Source organism: Lynx canadensis, chromosome D1 (genome assembly GCF_007474595.2).
Source record: "Lynx canadensis isolate LIC74 chromosome D1, mLynCan4.pri.v2, whole genome shotgun sequence".
In the NCBI taxonomy this organism is placed as follows: domain Eukaryota; kingdom Metazoa; phylum Chordata; class Mammalia; order Carnivora; family Felidae; genus Lynx; species Lynx canadensis.
In genome coordinates this window covers 60,143,097-60,160,258 of record NC_044312.2, presented here as the reverse complement: position 1 = coordinate 60,160,258, position 17,162 = coordinate 60,143,097, and the positions used below count along the sequence as shown (strand labels likewise).

General features: G+C 50.6%; 1 protein-coding gene across 1 annotated transcript; it reads left to right on the top strand.

Moving 5' to 3' along the window:
• Window positions 1–5,302: 5,302 nt before the first annotated feature.
• On the top strand, window positions 5,303–16,842 carry RHOG (ras homolog family member G). The gene is made up of 2 exons (XM_030332761.2): window positions 5,303–5,399; window positions 15,601–16,842. Exon 2 carries the CDS (start codon window positions 15,669–15,671, stop codon window positions 16,242–16,244), a length of 576 nt encoding a protein of 191 aa, XP_030188621.1. The 5' UTR covers window positions 5,303–5,399; window positions 15,601–15,668; the 3' UTR covers window positions 16,245–16,842.
• Window positions 16,843–17,162: the final 320 nt, after the last annotated feature.

The following is a 17,162-nucleotide window of genomic DNA, read 5'->3' as shown; positions in this document are numbered from 1 at the left end:
TGTTATTAGTGGTGCTCCCTGGTGTCCAAAAATGGCAAGTACAGCTATTACTGCGAAGCTGTACAGGGTCTGGCTGGGTTAGGAAGAGAGAGATCTTGGCTTCTAACAATTCTTCCTATGCTAGTTTCACAAAGAAAATCACCTCCTCTTCCAAAACCAAGTCTAGAATATTACTACCAATGTTCATTAATTGACTTAACATATACTGAACACCTGTTCATAACAACCCAGTTCCTATCCTCGAAGAGTTTGGTTTTGGGGGGAATTTGTATATGAATAGTAATATTCACTTATTGAGCACTTATTGATAATGTCTTGAGAGGAAATGGTACAGGGGCAAGTGAGGGAGCACAGAGGAGGAACAAGTAACTGCCTAAAGCAATCAGTGAGGCTGTGCAGAGGCACACAGATGGAGTGAGGGGGAGGGGTTCTGCAATTAGATTGCCTAGATTCAGATCCAGGCACTGCTGTGTGACTCTGCACCAACTGAATCGCTCCTGGAACTCACCAGAGCTGAAGAAGGAGGAATTCCCAGAGGGGATTATGCCAAATGACCTGTACCACCCAGTTTGGTGGTACAAAGATGCAAAGGTGTTCTGGAGGCAAACAAGGCAACTATTATTCTGCCTGCCTGGGAGGAGAGACCCTCCACTAGATCAGGCAAGCCCCTAGTCCTTCCTTCCCCCATCTAGTTAGTTCCTCAGAGGGATTCAGGAACAATGGATCAGAGGACGCAACTCTAGAACTTTGTTTCATTTGTCACTTCCCCTATTTGTTCTTTTTTGCTATCTCCTGTTTTGCTCATCATCTTCCCATGTCACGAAATGAAACATCAGGCTTGTCTTTGGTGGTAGCAATAAAGGGGAGTAATGAAAGAGAGACTCCTTAAAAGGCAGGCTGAGAGAGGGAACACCAGGGGACCAAGAGGAGCCCTACCAAGCCTGAGTCCCCTAAGCCACATCAGAGAAAGGACAACTCAGAATTAGGGTTAATCTGAAGATGCTGCCACTGGGGCTGAGCAGAAGACCTGTGTGGGCCATGCGTGAGCTATCGGGGCTGGAGCTCATGCAGACTAAGCTGGGAAGACCTGTTCGGAAGACACCAGGGCAGAGGTGAGATCATTTCAGGGCTTTTTTTCTTCCTCCTGTCTCTGCCCTGCTTTTTTAGGGGAGCCAAGTCATGGGCATATAGAGAATGTTTGTCGTACTCTGGGCAATCTGCTCAACACTCAATTTGCATTATCTCATAATCCCACAAAGCACATAGTATTGTCATTCCCATTTTAAAATGAAACTAAATGGCTCTGTTCTATGCTCTTACAGCACTCTGTACTTTTGTATACTTACCTGTTTAAGATCTATCTCCCTTGCTAGTTACATCAGGATAGGGACTTATCTGTGTTTTCACCTCTGTGTCATTGCCATGTGACATTATACCTAGCCTAGAGAAAGTTTTCAATAAAATGTGTTCAAAGAATGAATGAGAGAGTTCATATGACTTGTCAAAGGTCTCAACGTAAGTGATACAACCAGGAATTGAATCCTGGACTGTCTGGCTCCAGAAGCTATCTGTGATCTCTCTGTTCTACCTCTACCAAATACTCTCATATATCATCTCACTTTTTTTTTTAATGTTTATTTTTGAGAGAGAGAGAGCATGCATGAGAGCAGGGGAGGGCAGGGAGGGAGAGGCAGAGAGAGTGGGGGACAGAGGATCTAAATTTTTTTTTTAATGTTTATTTTTCTTTCAGAGAGACAGAGTGTGAGCAGGGGAGAGGCAGAGAGAGAGGGAGACACAGAATCCAAAGCAGGCTCCAGACTCTGAGCTGTCAGCACAGAGCCAGACGTGGGGCTTCAACTCACAAACCAGGAGATCATGACCTGAACTTAACTGACTGAGCCACCCAGGGCCCCCCCTTGGCATCACTTCTAAATGTCCCAGTGGGTGTCCTTGTTTCTTAGCTGCTTGTAAGCACAAGCATACACCACCTACCAAGAACTCACTTATTCATGGAAAGCAAGTAAGAGACTAGGAAGAAAAAACAGCCCTTTGGGGCTTGTGCCCTCTTCCTACACTCTTCAGCTAAGCATCTTCCTTTTCCAAGAAGCCTTTGCAGACAGCCCCACCCCAGTACCTGTCTCCCACTCCTCTGGCCTTATCCTATATCTGTGCCATAAATGTGGTTCTAAGTCACCTGACCTCTGATGGTTCTACACATTTATTATGGCAACTTAATTCCACAGATGTATACTGACAGCAAATGGGTGCTCAGGCCTGCCTGTGCCAGGCCCAGTGGGTGAACACAAAGATGAATCAGATACAACCTCAAAGGATTTACAGCCAGTGGGGGAGACACACATTAGGCACAGATACAATTAACTAGAGCACAAAGCAAGATGACCTAAATGGTACTAAAGAGCGATGAGCAATATGCTGCATGCATAAACCTTGATTACTTAATTATTATTCTGAAGAGTATATCATAGAAAGTCAGAACTTAAAGGGTATCATCTAATTTAATCCCTTGTTTTCCAGTGGAGGAGTCTGAGACCCAGAGAAGGGTAGGCCTAGCATAAAGTCTCACTAGCAGGTCTGGCTGAGCCAAGACTAGACTTCAGGTCTTCTGAAGCCCAGCAGCCCAGGGCTCTTCCTCTTCTGGTAGCTTCATATGCAGCAGTCCCATGTCCCACCAGACCATGAAATCCTCCAGGCCAAGTCAGGTTCTCCCACCAAAGTAAGCTGAACCAGGGCCAGGCATGCCCAAGACCTAAGGCTCTGGAAATGCAGTCTGACTTTTGGCCTACTGCATGTAATGTGCACCCTACTTTTACTACTATGCTTCTAAAACTGATTTTCAAATATTTTTTGCAGGAAACTTTTAAAAAATAAGCTCTTTATCCAGAACACTAGTATATAAATCAGATAAAAGCAAATTAACTCTGGTTTGAAAGGAAGGGAGGCCAGAGCCCTACCATTTTCCTGCCTTCAAGTCCTGGGAAGGGAACTCTAGGAACACAACTCAAACACCTTTGTCCTGGGACACAATTTTTAATGGCTTTATAGAAGCTGCTTTAGTTATGTAGTCCTCCACTAAATCCTGTTTTTTATGAAAACTCACAATCCTTTCCTCATTTATCAAACACCAAGCACCAACTGTGTGCTCCCAGTAGGATATCAAGGGGAATCAGATTTCCTTTTTGTTTTTCCTGCTCTCCTCTTCTCCACAGAGAGGACTTTGTCCCAAGTGCTATGGAGAGGGAGGAGAGAGACCCAGCCTACACTTAGGAAGATCAGGACAAGCTTTGCCAGAAGGCTCATGGAAATTGAATTCATCTATTCAGTCATCTACCAGTCTGAATCTGACAGAGGCTCCACTTTGTTGCCCTACACCATACCGGCTAGCTGTATGTACTATAGAGCACTTGAAATGTGTCTAGCCAAGATTCAGTCTAAGTGTAAAACATATACCATATTTCAAAGCTTTAGTATAAAAAAATACTATAAAATACCCTATTCGTTTTTATAGTCAATAGTTTTTTATATTGGTTACATGTTGAATGATAATATTTTGGCTATATTGGGCTAAGTAAAACCTATCATTAAAATTGATTTTACCTGTTTGTTTTTACTTTTTGAAAAATGTAATCACTAGAAAATTTTAAGTTACATATGTGTCTTACATTATTTCCACTAGACAGCACTGAGAAAGACTATTGAGTGCATGGCAGAAGTGGGGTGGGTGTATGTGTGTATGTGTGTGTGCACGTGTTTTGTCAGAGGAAGGATAATGGCAGCCAGGGAGGGAGTAGTCCATTAAGGCCAAATTGTGAAAGTCTGAGTGGATTTCACCTGGAAGTCAATACAGGAAAGAAGGCAGGCAGAGGGAACAGAATGGGCAAAGACCCAAAGATGTGGGTAGGCGTGTTGTGTTTAGGAAACTAATTCTTATAGCATGATTTTTTTAATTTTATTATTATTTTTTTTTAAAGAGAGAGCTAGCAGTCGAGAGGGGCAGCGGGGAAAGAGAGTGACAAAGAGAGAGAATCTCAAGCAGATTCCAGGTTCAGCACAGAGCAGGAGGCGGGGCTCGATCCCATGACCCAGGGATCATGACCTGAGTCAGACCAGAGCCACCCAGGCGCTCCCAGCGTGATTTTTTTTTTAAGGCATTTGTTGAATGTTTACTTTGAGTCAGGCATTGACAGCAGATCTTGTACATCCACTTTCATGTTATCTCTCCACAAGTACAGAATGAAGGAGAGGTTATACTATTTTACCAAAGATAGAACTGGGGCTCAGAAAGGTTAAGCTATTTATTCTAGGAGTTGTTCTTCCCCTTTATCTGGAAAACCTCTTGGAGACAGGGAGCCTGTTTTAAATGCCTCTCAGTTTTCCTCCACAGTACACGGCAAGGAGTTCTGCACGTGGTAGGCGCTCAGAAACTTAGTGTTGAACGAAGGATATCCATTCCGAGTCCGAGCAAGACCTGGGTGCAGAAGCACCAGAGGGCGCCCACGAGCCTGCCCACCCACCGATCCCCAGGGCGCCTGCAGGATCTCGGGCCTGGGTGCGGCCCTGCCGCCCTCAGCAGTTGAGCGCCGCGACTAGAAGAGCGGGCTAGGGGAGCCCGGAGTCCTGCATCCGCCCCGCCCCCTCCCCAGAGCCGGGGAGCACGAAGCAGCCGGTTGCGGAACGACGACACGACATCCTGTTTTTGGGGCCCGCGGCTCCTCAGGCGCCTCTGCTGATCTTGTCTTTCCCCGGGTGCTGACGCCAGCTCCCCTTCCCCCAGTCTGTGCACCCTCCCCAGGGGTCTGGGGCCTTCCCACAGCTGAATCACCACCACTCCGCACTCCCCCAGGGCTCGGGGCAGGGGTGGGGACTGCCCCAGCCGGACCCATTCTGGCCAACCCCCAGCCTCGGCCAGCGATCGATCCTGGGCTTGACTGAAGGCACGCAGCCTAGGGGTGCCTGTTCTTAACGTCTTCCCGCGGGGGGGGGGGGGCGACATACGGGGAGGGGGGCAAAAGCCTAGCGCCTAGGCTAGGGCCTCTACTGGGGTGGGGGTGGCAAAGAGGAGACTGGGAGGACTGACCTTAGGAGGACTGACTTAGGGGCCTCCGAGGCAGAGGGCTGGGGTCTGGCGGGGGTGGGGGTGGTGGGGGCAGGACCCTGCCGCGAGCAGGGCAGGCGGTGGGGGTGGGGGTGAGACCAGAGCTGGGGGCCCAGGCCGCCGCACTTCCTGGTCGGGCCCCGCCCCGCCCGGGCCCGCCCCCGCGCCCCGCCCCGGCCGGCCGGCCCGCCCCCCCCACTTCCTCCAACCTCCCGCTCTCACTTCCTTCTCGAGCCCCGAGCCGCTGCCGCCGCCCCCAGCTCCCCCGCGGCGGGGAGGGCACCAGGTGAGGCCCGGCGCGGTCCGGCGGGCTAGGGGTCCGGGAGAGGGGAGCCCGGCCGGCGGGGACTGCGTGTGGACGCGGGCCCGGGAAGTTTGCTTGCGGGAGGCCGCGGGCGGGAGCTTCTCGGCTCTCTGCAAGTTGGGCGGGCGCGGCCGGCCGGGCGGGGCGGGGAGCCGGCCACTGCAAGCCGGCGGCGGCTCTGAGAGGGTGGCTTTCTGTACCGAGGGAGGCTGCCCCGGGTCCCGGGAGCCGCGAGGGACCACTGAGGTGGGAGGGTCTCCCGCTCTGAGAGAAAAGTCTCTGAAGTGGAAGAGCTGGGACATGGGACTCGGGGGTGGGGTGACCTCAGAAGTTTGGGGAGGGGGGTTCCGAAGTGTGTGAGGGAGCGGGCCTTCTGGGCTGGAGAAGGCGCTCCCTCTGCTCCGGCAGTTGTGACACTTGGGAGGTTGGAGGGGGGCGGTGTCTGTGGCCTGTGAAGCCTTAGACTGCAGAGAAAGAGCTCCCTCTCTGGAAGATCTGTGCCAATCCGGACCCACACTCAAAGGCTGCAGTTCAAGGTCCTGTGCGCTCAGAGGAGGGCGGGGGAGCTCCGCCAGCCCCCCTCTGTCTGTATGTCTGTTTTTCTGACGCCCATCTTCTCCATCCATGGAATCAAGCAACAAGTATTTAGTAAGCAAACATCCTCTGTGCCTAGCTGACCTGGGACTGGCCTTGCTCTTTTGGGGGTAAACTGAGGAAGGAGAGGGCCTGGTTTTGTCCGGTGCCTAGAGGTGCTGATAGCCCCTAACAAGATGGCATCACTGAAAGCAGGACTGAGAGCTAGAGAGGAGCTTTGAGGAGCTAGAGAGACTAGAGCTTCTGGGAGGCAGCAGGGGCTCTGGACTTGGGAAATTATTGGGAGCATCTCCCACTACCCCCCACCCCATCGCTAGTCCCTAAACTGTATACATTCTCATTTCTCTCCCTCTGTTCCTACTTCAGACCCTATCCACAAACCCTCCATCGTCCTCTTCTTGCATCCTTTTCAGTCTTTTCACCTAAACACACAGTCATGCCTATGTCCTGTCCTGTCACCTGCTCTGCCTCTGTGTCCATCTCTGTTCCCTGCAGATTTCCTCCTTCCTTCCTTCCTTGCCCAACTTCTGGCTCCCAAACACATACCCACCCTCTTGCTTCTTCCACCATCCTTCACTCCTCTCATTCTCTCTATCCCCTTCCCTTTCAGTCACTTATCTCCGGCTTTGGGGTCTAGATCTTTGGTTGAGTTTGAAAGCCTTTTCAAATCTCCCTACCTCAGAGAGACAGTGATAGAGCCAATTAAAAGGCTGGTAACCCTTTCTATATGTATGTTTGCATGGGATTGTCAGTGTGTCTATATCTTTATCTCTTGGAGACAAAATAACTGCCCTCAGCCTTGAAATGGCTCAGAGTAGGGGAAGCCAGCAGAATGAAGGGAACCTGCAGTGGGTGAGGTTGTGGTTAGGCAGGAAGAAGCAGTCGGTAGCAGTCAGGGTAGAGTGACACAGGAATAAGACTGGTAAGAGAGGCCATGGGAAATCAAAATCACCCAGACTCTTTGTTGCTTAACCAAGAGGCCAGGTCTGGAGGCTGGGGGATAGCCCAAAGGTCCCTGACTCCAATGCTTACTGGTGGCAACACCACCTGTTAGGGAGAATGGGACCAGGTCAGCTAGGTGTGATGGAAGGAAAGGGAGAGGGCAAAGGTAGGATTCTGGAGGAAAGACTATAGCTGGTCTAACTTCAGTCTTAACTGTTTTAGTTCCAATTCAGGAAAAGAAGAGGGTTGTAAGGCAAAGGTGTCTGCCCCCTCTTCCCTACTGCCTTCAGGGGCCTTCCCAGGCTGGGAATCCACGTGCCCTGGGCTACAGCAAGGTGTTGGTGACCAGAAGGCCCTCTGCTGACCCCTCTGACTTCAGGCATCCTTAATATTCCCCCTCTCACCCAGGAGCCTACTCCCCCTCTTTCAAGAATTTCTCCTGAGTCTAAGTTCAGCTCAGTCTGGGTTTATAAGCTCTTGTCCCCATTCTAAAGCTCCTTCCTCAAGTCTTTGGGAAGCATACTGATAGATCCTGCTTCTCTACCTCCTTAAGTCTACTGTATTCATTTTTCACCATTAGAAAAAAAAGAGAAGTAGAGGGGAACTTTTTTGGGATTCCCAAGCACAGCTAGATTTAAGGGCTAATCTGGTTCCTCATTCTGTTCTCTTCCCTTTGCACAGTTGTCCCTCTCCCATGAATCATCCCTTCTTCCACCCACCTATATCTCCTGTTATTTCTGGGAGGTATAGGGTATTCCACTCCAGGAGGAAATCCCAGGGACCTGCAAAAAATTCCAGTTCAGAGAAGGATGTTCATACAAGGTCCTTTTTCAGCATCATGGCTCATTAAAAAACCATTCAGGAGTTCTGACTCCCCACCTGCTTAAACCAGTACTTATTTTAGGAAGAAATGGCTAATGTGAGATTGTCACAGATCCTGGTTGGAAATCTAGGATATGGAGAGTTGTTTCTGGCCAGCTTGTTTGGGCAGATGAGGTGGCTGATGTGAGCTCTTAGGAGGTCTTAAACAGCAAGATAGGACAAGCTGTAGCTATAGTGATACAGATATTACAATGAGGGTAGCTGGGCAACTAGGAAGAAGGTGGGGCCCTGGCCCAGAGTGAAGACCTCTCTCTCCATGCACAGTGTAAACCCATTAGTGGTGAGGCTTGTAGGGGTATGTGAGGAGGGAAACCAAAGACAAAGCCTGGGCCACCTCCCCAGAACAGATTGGTTTTCCTGTCTAGGGTCTAGCTTCCTCTTTTGTCCTCATGTCATGGGCGGAGGGCATCTCCCCAGGAGCTAGAGCCTAGAGTTGTTGCTCCTCAGTTGGGGCAGGGTAGGATGGCTGTCTATACAGTAATGTCAATGCTGAATCATAGCCTAGTATGGTCTAGGCATGAGAGTCAAGGGAATGTGGAAACAAAAAGGGCTCAGGCATCAACCAGATCCCTTTGGCCCATTTCCGGAAGGAATAAACCATTGTAGGGTCATCCTGAATGAGACCAGAGACATGGGCCTATTCCCAGCCAGAGTAACAGACCTCACCTTCTCCTTTGTGGAAGTGACATCAGACTGGAGGTTAGGAGACCCAGGTCCTTGTCCTGGATTTGCTCCCAACTCTGTATAACCCAGGTCAACTTGGTCTCTTGTAGCTCAGCTCCAGCATTAAGGAGTTGCCTGTCAGTACCTCCAATGAGCATAGAGAATACTGAGAGCTCTAACTCTTCTTCCCCCAAGAAGCTCCTCATAGCAGTGCCCCTAACCCTGGGCCCTCCTGTCTCATGCCAGCCTTGATCAGAGGCCTGAGTAGTCTCTATCTGTTCAGGGACAGGACCTGCGGCTTCTTCCCCCCCAAAGCACAAGGATTCTTACAGGTTGAGAGAAGAGAAGTAGGCAGAGCGTTGGGGATTTTGCTAGGGGGCAGCAATACGGGGGAGTACCCTGTGCCCTGCTCCAGCTCTGCCCCACTGACAGTGGAAAATAGATGCCGGAGTTTCCTCCCTGATGTGTTTTTCCCTTGTGGAAACCCCCTCAGACCTGGGGCGGGGCCCAAGGGATAGGGCGCCCTGGGTCTCTCTGGGTATTTTCAGGGGGGTGGGGGGGCAGGATTGAGAGGATGACATTTCTGTAAAGCATGGCATTTCTGTATAGCATCGTGTGAAATGAGCAAAGGCAAAGGAAGTGCCACTTCACAGGCCTTTCGTGGGGCCCCCAGGACTGCTGAGCTGCTGTTAGGTGGGGAGGAGGAAGAGAGGAGGAAGCAAGTGTTGGAGCCTTCCTCTGTGCTGCCTGGTGGGGGAGGGTCAGTCTCCTTAGCTCCCCCAGCCAGAGCTGCCCTCGTCCTAGGGTTCACCCTTTGAGGAGCACCCCAAGTGCTGGGATGGTGAGAGAAGGAAGGGAACTGGGACTTAGTGAAAGGGTCCCAGCCCCCCACAGCCTTCCCAGCTACAACCATCTCGGATCTCATTTCCTCCTCCTTCTAGTCCCTAGTAGGTAGAGTCAGCTCTCTTTGCCTCTTACCCTACTGCTGCCATGCAGGCTCCTCTGCAGGGCTGAAGGGTGTAGAATAGCAAGAAGCAGAGAGTTTTTCGGCCTACATTCTTTTTTTTTTTTTTTTTTAAGGCTGGGAACTAGGCTCTCTTGGGTTCTGTCCCTGCTGATGGGGAGAAGGGGAAGAACGAGGGAGACTCAGCCCTTGGCCTCATCCCAGCCCCACACTGACCTCATGTCTCCCCCCAGCTTCCTCCTCCCAGCCCAGCTGCAGCCAGCTGCAGCCCCTTTGAGCCTTTTCATATCACCTCTCCACCTCTCCTGCAAAACAAAGATTTGCAGAGCTTCTAAAGCCGTCTCCAACACCAACCCTGATCCTCACCTCATCCTTGACCAAGGGTCTTCCAATATTACCAGTCCTTATCCTTATCAGGATCACTTTTCCTACCCATCTTCCTCATCACCTCTGGGCCAGCTATGCCTGTATCCTGCCCCCCCCCCCCCGCCCCCCCCCCACCACCTTCCCACCTGAGGATAGGGCAATCTAGCCTGTGTGTTCATTACTCTAAATTGTACTCCATAGAGGAAGGAGGAAGTTGGTTACCCTTGTCTTGTGTCTCCGGGGCATGGAGGCTCTTCCTTGTTCCCAGAGTCAGAGTCTGGATTGATGGGGGAGGAGATGTGTATCAGTCTGCAGCTTTTGCTCAGCCCTCTGCTGGGCTTCTGGAAGTAAGCAGGACAGACTTTCCTCCTCATGAGGCATCCAGTTGAGTGCAATGTATAGTAGAGACAGTGCTGGGGAAGGTAGGGCAGGAGAGGGGGTTGCTTTGATGTCCTCGAGAAGCTGGGGAACAGAACTGGGCCCTGAAGGACTGGGAGACTCTGAGGCAGGGAAGCAGAATTCCAAAAAGAGGAACTCCTCTATGCAAAGACATTAGGGATGGATTGAGTTCATTCAGTTATTTACTAATAGCCACTGTGTGCTGTGCTCAGCCCAGGGAGACAGATCAGCTAGGACCTTGCCCTCTAGACCCTCTCAGTCCAGTGATGAGAGATAAGATTCAGTTCAGCCTCCATGTGATACAAGATAGAATGTACCTGTGAGAAAAATAAGGACCAGACCTGGGATGGGATAAGTCATTTGGGATTTGGGTGATTTGCAAAAACTTTCCTGGAGGAAGTGGCAAGAGTACTTGGCTCTGGAGGACGGATGTTGGAGGTGGGGTAGGGAGGGGTTGATGGATGGAAATAGGGGAGAAATGCTGGATTCCCACAGGGACAGCCAATATTGTTGCTTGCTGTATTTTGAAGAAGAGTATGTGGAGGCTGCTTGTAGAGGGTCAGGGTGATGTGACCAGAGCTCAGGGAAGAGAATGCCCACAGATGGATTATAGTTAGAATGAATTTCAAGGAGGGCTGTAGAAGGGGATCCCCAGGTCAGGGAGGCAGATTAGAAGGCTACAGTAAGTTCCCATTGCCTCCACACTCCCCCATCTGTTACAGCCCATTCCTCCCCTCCCCCACTCCTAGTTGGGACACTTCCCCTACTATAACGGCCACAGATCTGGCAATCAATCTGCTGCTTCCTTTCCCTCCCCCATTCTGGGCCTGCCTGGGCCACACCCCACGACCAGGTCCCATTGGGTGAAAGCTGGGCTCCAGGGACCACATTAGCCTCCTATGAGTTGTGCTCCCATGGACTGCTCCTTGTGGGAGCCAGATCAAGCTGGTAGTGTGAGGAGAGACTTTTGCTTATCTAAGTCAAAGCTTTTGGCTGTGGGGTTATTGTCCAATTCTGGGCTTCTATGGCATCTATCCACATTTCAGTAATGGGGCAGAAGCAAACCAATCAGAAGGCAGTGGCTGCACTGCCTGTGTGCCCAGCCCTATACTTAGCTTTTCTGTGAGGGCAGTGGAGAGAAGCTCAAGCTTCAGTATTGGGGGGCACTCACAAGCTAGGAAACTTACATATGACTATCAGAGGAGAATCATACCGAGCCAAAGCCATAGCATGGCTACTAAAAGGGGTAGTCATGCTATGGACTCATGGGACTGTGAGACTGAGGCTAGGCCTTGAGTCAGGAAGATGGGAGAGGGGTAAAGGGACAACAGCATATGGAAGAGCAAGGGGAAAAGTCCAGAGGCAAGAATGAACTTGGATCCTTTACAAAGGACAGTGGAAATCCCTCTGGAGCAGAGAGCTGGGAACTCACATTTACAAAGCACAAATATTGCACTTAATCCTTATAACAACCTGATAGGTTTGGTGCTATTAGCTCATAAGGGGAAGAACTAGGATTTAAACCCAGGTCTGTCTGACTCCAAAACCTCTACCAGATTATGAGGAACTCTGAACACCAAGGTGAGGGACCAGGCATGATCTGAATTAATTTCGGGATATAAAGCCAGAATAATACTATATATATTTGCAAACCTTAATTTATTATTTACTAAACAAAAATCCTTTAAAAAAAAAAAAGTCACCTAGTAAATAAGTCACAGATGATCCCTGACCCCAGGCAGACCAGGCCTCTCTCATGATTGGCCTCTGTAGCACTGACTGATGCTTCTTATATGCCACAGGTTAGACCCTGCCTTCTAGTATGTGCCCTCCTTGAATGATCTGTGGGAACTTATTTGACCCAGCTCAGGCCATAGGATTTCAGAGAAAAGAGTTGTCCTGGGAGAGAGGATAAGGGTCTGAGCTACACCTGAGCAGGGAGAATTGGGATGATGCCACCACTGGATGCCTGCATACATGGTGCTTCCTGCCTCATGGGATAAAAGGCATTGCTTTTGTTACCTCTTGTGCACATAGCACTTCCCAGTTTACAAAGCACATTCATTCCCATGCTCAGGGATCCTCACAGCTGCCCTTTGAAGGCAGGGAGAGCAAGTATTATCACTCCTGTTGTACAGATAAAGAAACAGAGGCTCCAGGGAGGGAAGTGACTTACTTGCTTAAGGTCTCTAAGACAGCTGGTAAGGGGTAACTTGGAGGCTATGTGACACATTTGAAGAAAACATGGGACTTTGGATGACAAAACTGGGGTTTGTGTCCTGGCTTCCATGCTAACTAGCTGTGTGATGTTGGGTTCCTTTAAGTGCCCTGAGTTTGTTTCCTAATCTGTAAATTAGGAATATTACCAGCGGGTTGTTATAAGGATCAAATAATATAACATCATGTACCTATAAAAGGTTGTACCATGTGAAGGCTTTTGATCAAGGGTCAGAGTCAGCAGGTGAATCCAAGAGGTCAAATTCAGGTATCCAGTGCTCTTGTTTCTGTACCACACTGCTTCTGCTTTGCCCTGTTTCTGGACACTACCTCACTCAAGATCCTTTTCCGGTGTCAGTCCCTGTTCCCTTGCCAGCCCGGAAGCTACTCTGTCCCTCCCAGCTTCTTTGAGGGCTGATTTACTGATTGCCGGTTGATAACCCCTCCCTAGAGAGCTGCCCGGAGCCAGCTATACTTCCAGTCTCTTGGGCCTTGTGACTGCCGGCCAGAGTTCCCTCCTTGCCTTCCTGCCTGGGCCAGCCCAGTGTTGGGCTTGTAGGGGAAGAGTTCCCAGTCACACTACCACACCCACTCCTCTGCTCTGTGTGGGACTGAAGATTTACAAGCCCAAGAGGCCTGATCTCAAAATGCCAGGGTCTCCCAGATAATCCTGTGGACACAAGTGATGGCCCTTTCCCCCCACCCAAAAAAAAGCTGGTTGTTTCTTTCCCCAGGGAAGGCATCACAGAATTCTGAGAATGAATGTGCCCTAACTTGCCCCAATTGCCCAGGCGTTATGCATTCGCTGACTCAGTCCTCCCACCCCCACCCTGTGCTCCTGGGGGCCTTTCATATGCCCATAATCCTATCCCCTGCTCCCAGGGTTTTTGATGTCTCATTTCATCTACCTAGTACCCTTGTCACAGGCATTTTTCTCCCCATTTCATGGATTGGGAAGCTGAGGCCCAGAGAAGCTAAGTGCCTCATGCTGGGTTGCAGGGAGTCAGCAGCAGAGCAGAGCTGGGACTAGGATTTATGTTAGGTCTCTTGACTCCCAGTCTGAGGTTCTCTCCACTGCCTTAGGGGACCCTTATTTCCTTCCCAGAGCCATTCCCTGAGGTTCTCTATCCTCTCACCTGAGGTTGAAGGCATGTTTATTCATTCAAATAAGATGGAAATATTTTTAATCCCCAGAGGGGCAACCTCAGGGAGTGAAACCATTTCCCTCCAAGCTGGGACCAAGTCCTGGGTCCTGTGCAGCTCCCATATGACCAGAATTCCTTTTCTGCTTCCCAGGGAGGGATTCCTTCCCCTCCCTCCCCCTCCCCCCCCCCCCCCACCCATTTGATTTTTGAGGCTTCTGAACCAATGGTTGAGAGGTCAACCTGAGGGGTAAGGGGTTCTCAGACCAGGGTATAGTATGTGTGAAGTGAAATGGGGAAAATGGGCTCGTGGTGATGGTGCTTGGGTAGAACAAGGGATACTTAGAGACTGGGTGGGTCTAAAACAGGGCTGTCCCTTCCAGGGAGCACAGACCTGGTTGTGGGAGAGAGTCAGGGAAAGGAAGTCACATACTGGCCAGAAAAAAAGTCCCCCATGGCCAAGAGGAAGTAGCCAATGAGAGGAGGAATCTTGCCATAGCAGTATAAATAATCACAGGGCTTCCGGAAGCTCTGCTCTGTCCCAGAATTCAGAAGTTCCTCTCCCCAAGGCCCTGTGAACTACAGGGGAGACCAGGGTATTGGCTGGAGCTGGGACTTCTCTCATACTTACCCCACTAATAATTACAGCAGCCTGTTTATTTGGCACGTCCTATGTGCCACACCTCATGCCAAACACTTGCTTCACATTAGCTCATTTCATACTTTTGGCAATTCTAACACAATAGGCAAGATTGTTCCCATTTTACAGATGAGAAAATTGAGACTCAGGAAAGTTAAATATGTTGCCCAAGATCAAACATGACTGGTTGGTGGAACTGAGATTAGAATCCCTGGCCAATCTGACTCCAGCATATATTCTCAGTGATAGTGCTTTAATGTCACTATGTTTTCTACCCGAGTTTAAAAGCTTCTGAAATTTTTCAGAGGCACATGCCATGATCTTAGGAAAAGGACAGAGGAAATAAATGTTTTCCTCTTCCGTCCATTCCTCTTGTCTGGGCTTGGAGGATCTACCTCACCCCACCAAGAGCCTTGAGAGAAGATGCTAATGTCTGGGAGCCACAGCCTCTGCCTCATTCATCATCATTACACACCCAGATTCCAGACCAAATCCCAGCCCTGGCACAATCTCCAGTATTCTCCTGCACTGAGTTGCCAGATAGGGTTTGTTGTGCTTACAAGAATTATGGGGTCAGCTCTCCTTCCTTTTCCTCACCTCTCAGGCACCCTGGATTGAGATAGGGCAGCCGTCTAGAGAAGTGTGCTCCTTACTCAGCAGGTTTCTCATTGTGCCTTTTGGTTTGCACACAGTAGCCAAGGTGTCAGGCTTAAGAGTTAAAACATAGTGCACTGGGCAGAATAGGCCCTGAGTTGATAGAGACTCCACACTGCATCTCAGAGTGACCTGGGACAGCTGTTCTGTGCTAGAACCCCTCTCTAGTCTACTCAGTGGGAGGGGTCCCTGTCTGGTAGAGGATCTGGTAGATCCCTACACTTGTATACTGTCTTTTTGTGTTTATACTGCCTGGAGGAAAAGGAAAAAAGTAGCTAATGCTTAGTATGACCAAGGCACTGTTCTAAATGCCTTACATGTATTAATTTACATAATCCTTACAACAACCCAATGAGGTAGGTATTATTTTATCCTCATTTTACAGATAAGAAAACTGAAGCATAGAGAGGTTAAGTAATTTGTCCAGGGTCACACATGTACAAATAGCAGAACCAAGACTTGACCTTATTCAGTTTGGTACCAGAACTTAGGTGCTTCACATAATACATAATGCCATCTTCCTTACACCTGAGTATCTTTGCTTGGTCTTAGGGCCTCTCTCTCACTGTGTATCTGCCTCTCTAACATCTGTCTTGATGGGATTGCAGGATGGTGTCAGGTTAAGAGAACAGGAACTGGTTTCCTTCTGTGTGTCCCCATTCTTCTTCCCAATGGGTAGAGGCCTCCATAACCATGAGTGTCCCTTTGATCTGTCCATAGGTCACTGCATCCAGAGGGGCCCAGAAGGGGAAGGAGGCATTGCCTCCACTGTAGCAGCTGCACCCACGATGCAGAGCATCAAGTGTGTGGTGGTGGGCGATGGGGCTGTGGGCAAGACGTGCCTGCTCATCTGCTACACGACTAATGCCTTCCCCAAGGAATACATCCCCACAGTGTTCGACAATTACAGTGCCCAGAGTGCGGTTGACGGGCGCACAGTGAACCTGAACCTGTGGGACACAGCGGGCCAGGAGGAGTATGACCGACTCCGCACACTCTCCTACCCTCAGACCAATGTCTTTGTCATCTGTTTCTCCATTGCCAGTCCGCCCTCCTACGAGAATGTGCGGCACAAGTGGCATCCGGAAGTGTGCCACCACTGCCCCGACGTGCCCATCCTCCTGGTGGGCACCAAGAAGGACCTGAGAGCCCAGCCTGACACCCTACGGCGCCTTAAGGAGCAGGGCCAGGCGCCCATCACACCGCAGCAGGGCCAGGCCTTGGCCAAGCAGATCCATGCTGTGCGCTACCTCGAGTGCTCAGCCCTGCAGCAGGACGGCGTCAAGGAAGTGTTTGCTGAGGCTGTCCGGGCTGTGCTCAACCCCACGCCCATCAAGCGTGGGCGGTCCTGCGTCCTCTTGTGACCCTGGCACTCAGCTTGGAGGCTGCCCCTGCCCCCCCACCAGTTGTGCCTTGGCGCCTTGTCTGCCCCCAGCTGTGCCTTAAGGACTAATTCTGGCACCCCTTGCCAGGGGGCTCCCTGAATGCCCTTTTCTCTGAATGCCTATTTCTCCTTAAGGAGGCCCACGGAGAAAGGGGCTTTGGGCCCTGCCCCACTCTGCTTGGGAACACCAGGTATTCCTGAGAGCTCACCCAGGCCAAGGTTGGACCCCTCCCCAAGAAGCCAACCCAGTGCCCCTCCCCCATTTTCCCTACTGACCAGTTGATCCAGCTTTCCACACAGATGTTGCTGCCTATTATGGTGCCTTCTCTCAGGTTAGGAGCTCTCAGCTGTCCCTAACCTTTCCCTGGCTGCTCTTCGAATTGCTCCCCCCCTCAAGATGCTCTCTCCCTTTCCCAAAGAAGGAGCCATAGAATCCTGAGAAGATGAATGTGCCCTAACCTACCCCCATGTGCCCAGGCCTTATGCATCTGCTGACTGACTCAGTCCCCCTCCCTCCCCGGGCTCCTGGGGGCCTTTTCTACCCCCATCAGCATCAATAAAACCTCCTGTCTCCAGTGGCCCTGGCTCCTCCCTGTGTGCTGGGCATTGGGGGTTGGGCAGGGGATGGGCATGGGCTAGGGCTCCCCAGAGACTGGGAGCCTTTTGTTTCCTGTAAAAGGGGACAGGAGACAATAGGCTTCATTGTGGTTCCCCCCAGCCCCCAATTTCCCTAACAAAGCTCTGGGCTCCCTCGGAGGGGCCAGTCTTGCTCTGGGGCCCAGCCACAGATTCTATAGTGGACTGAGATGCAAAGCATTAAGAAAAACTTTGTGATCTGAGGCTCAGAAAGGGAAAAGTTGAGAACCATCAGCCTGCAGACAGGTGCTCACAGTCCTGC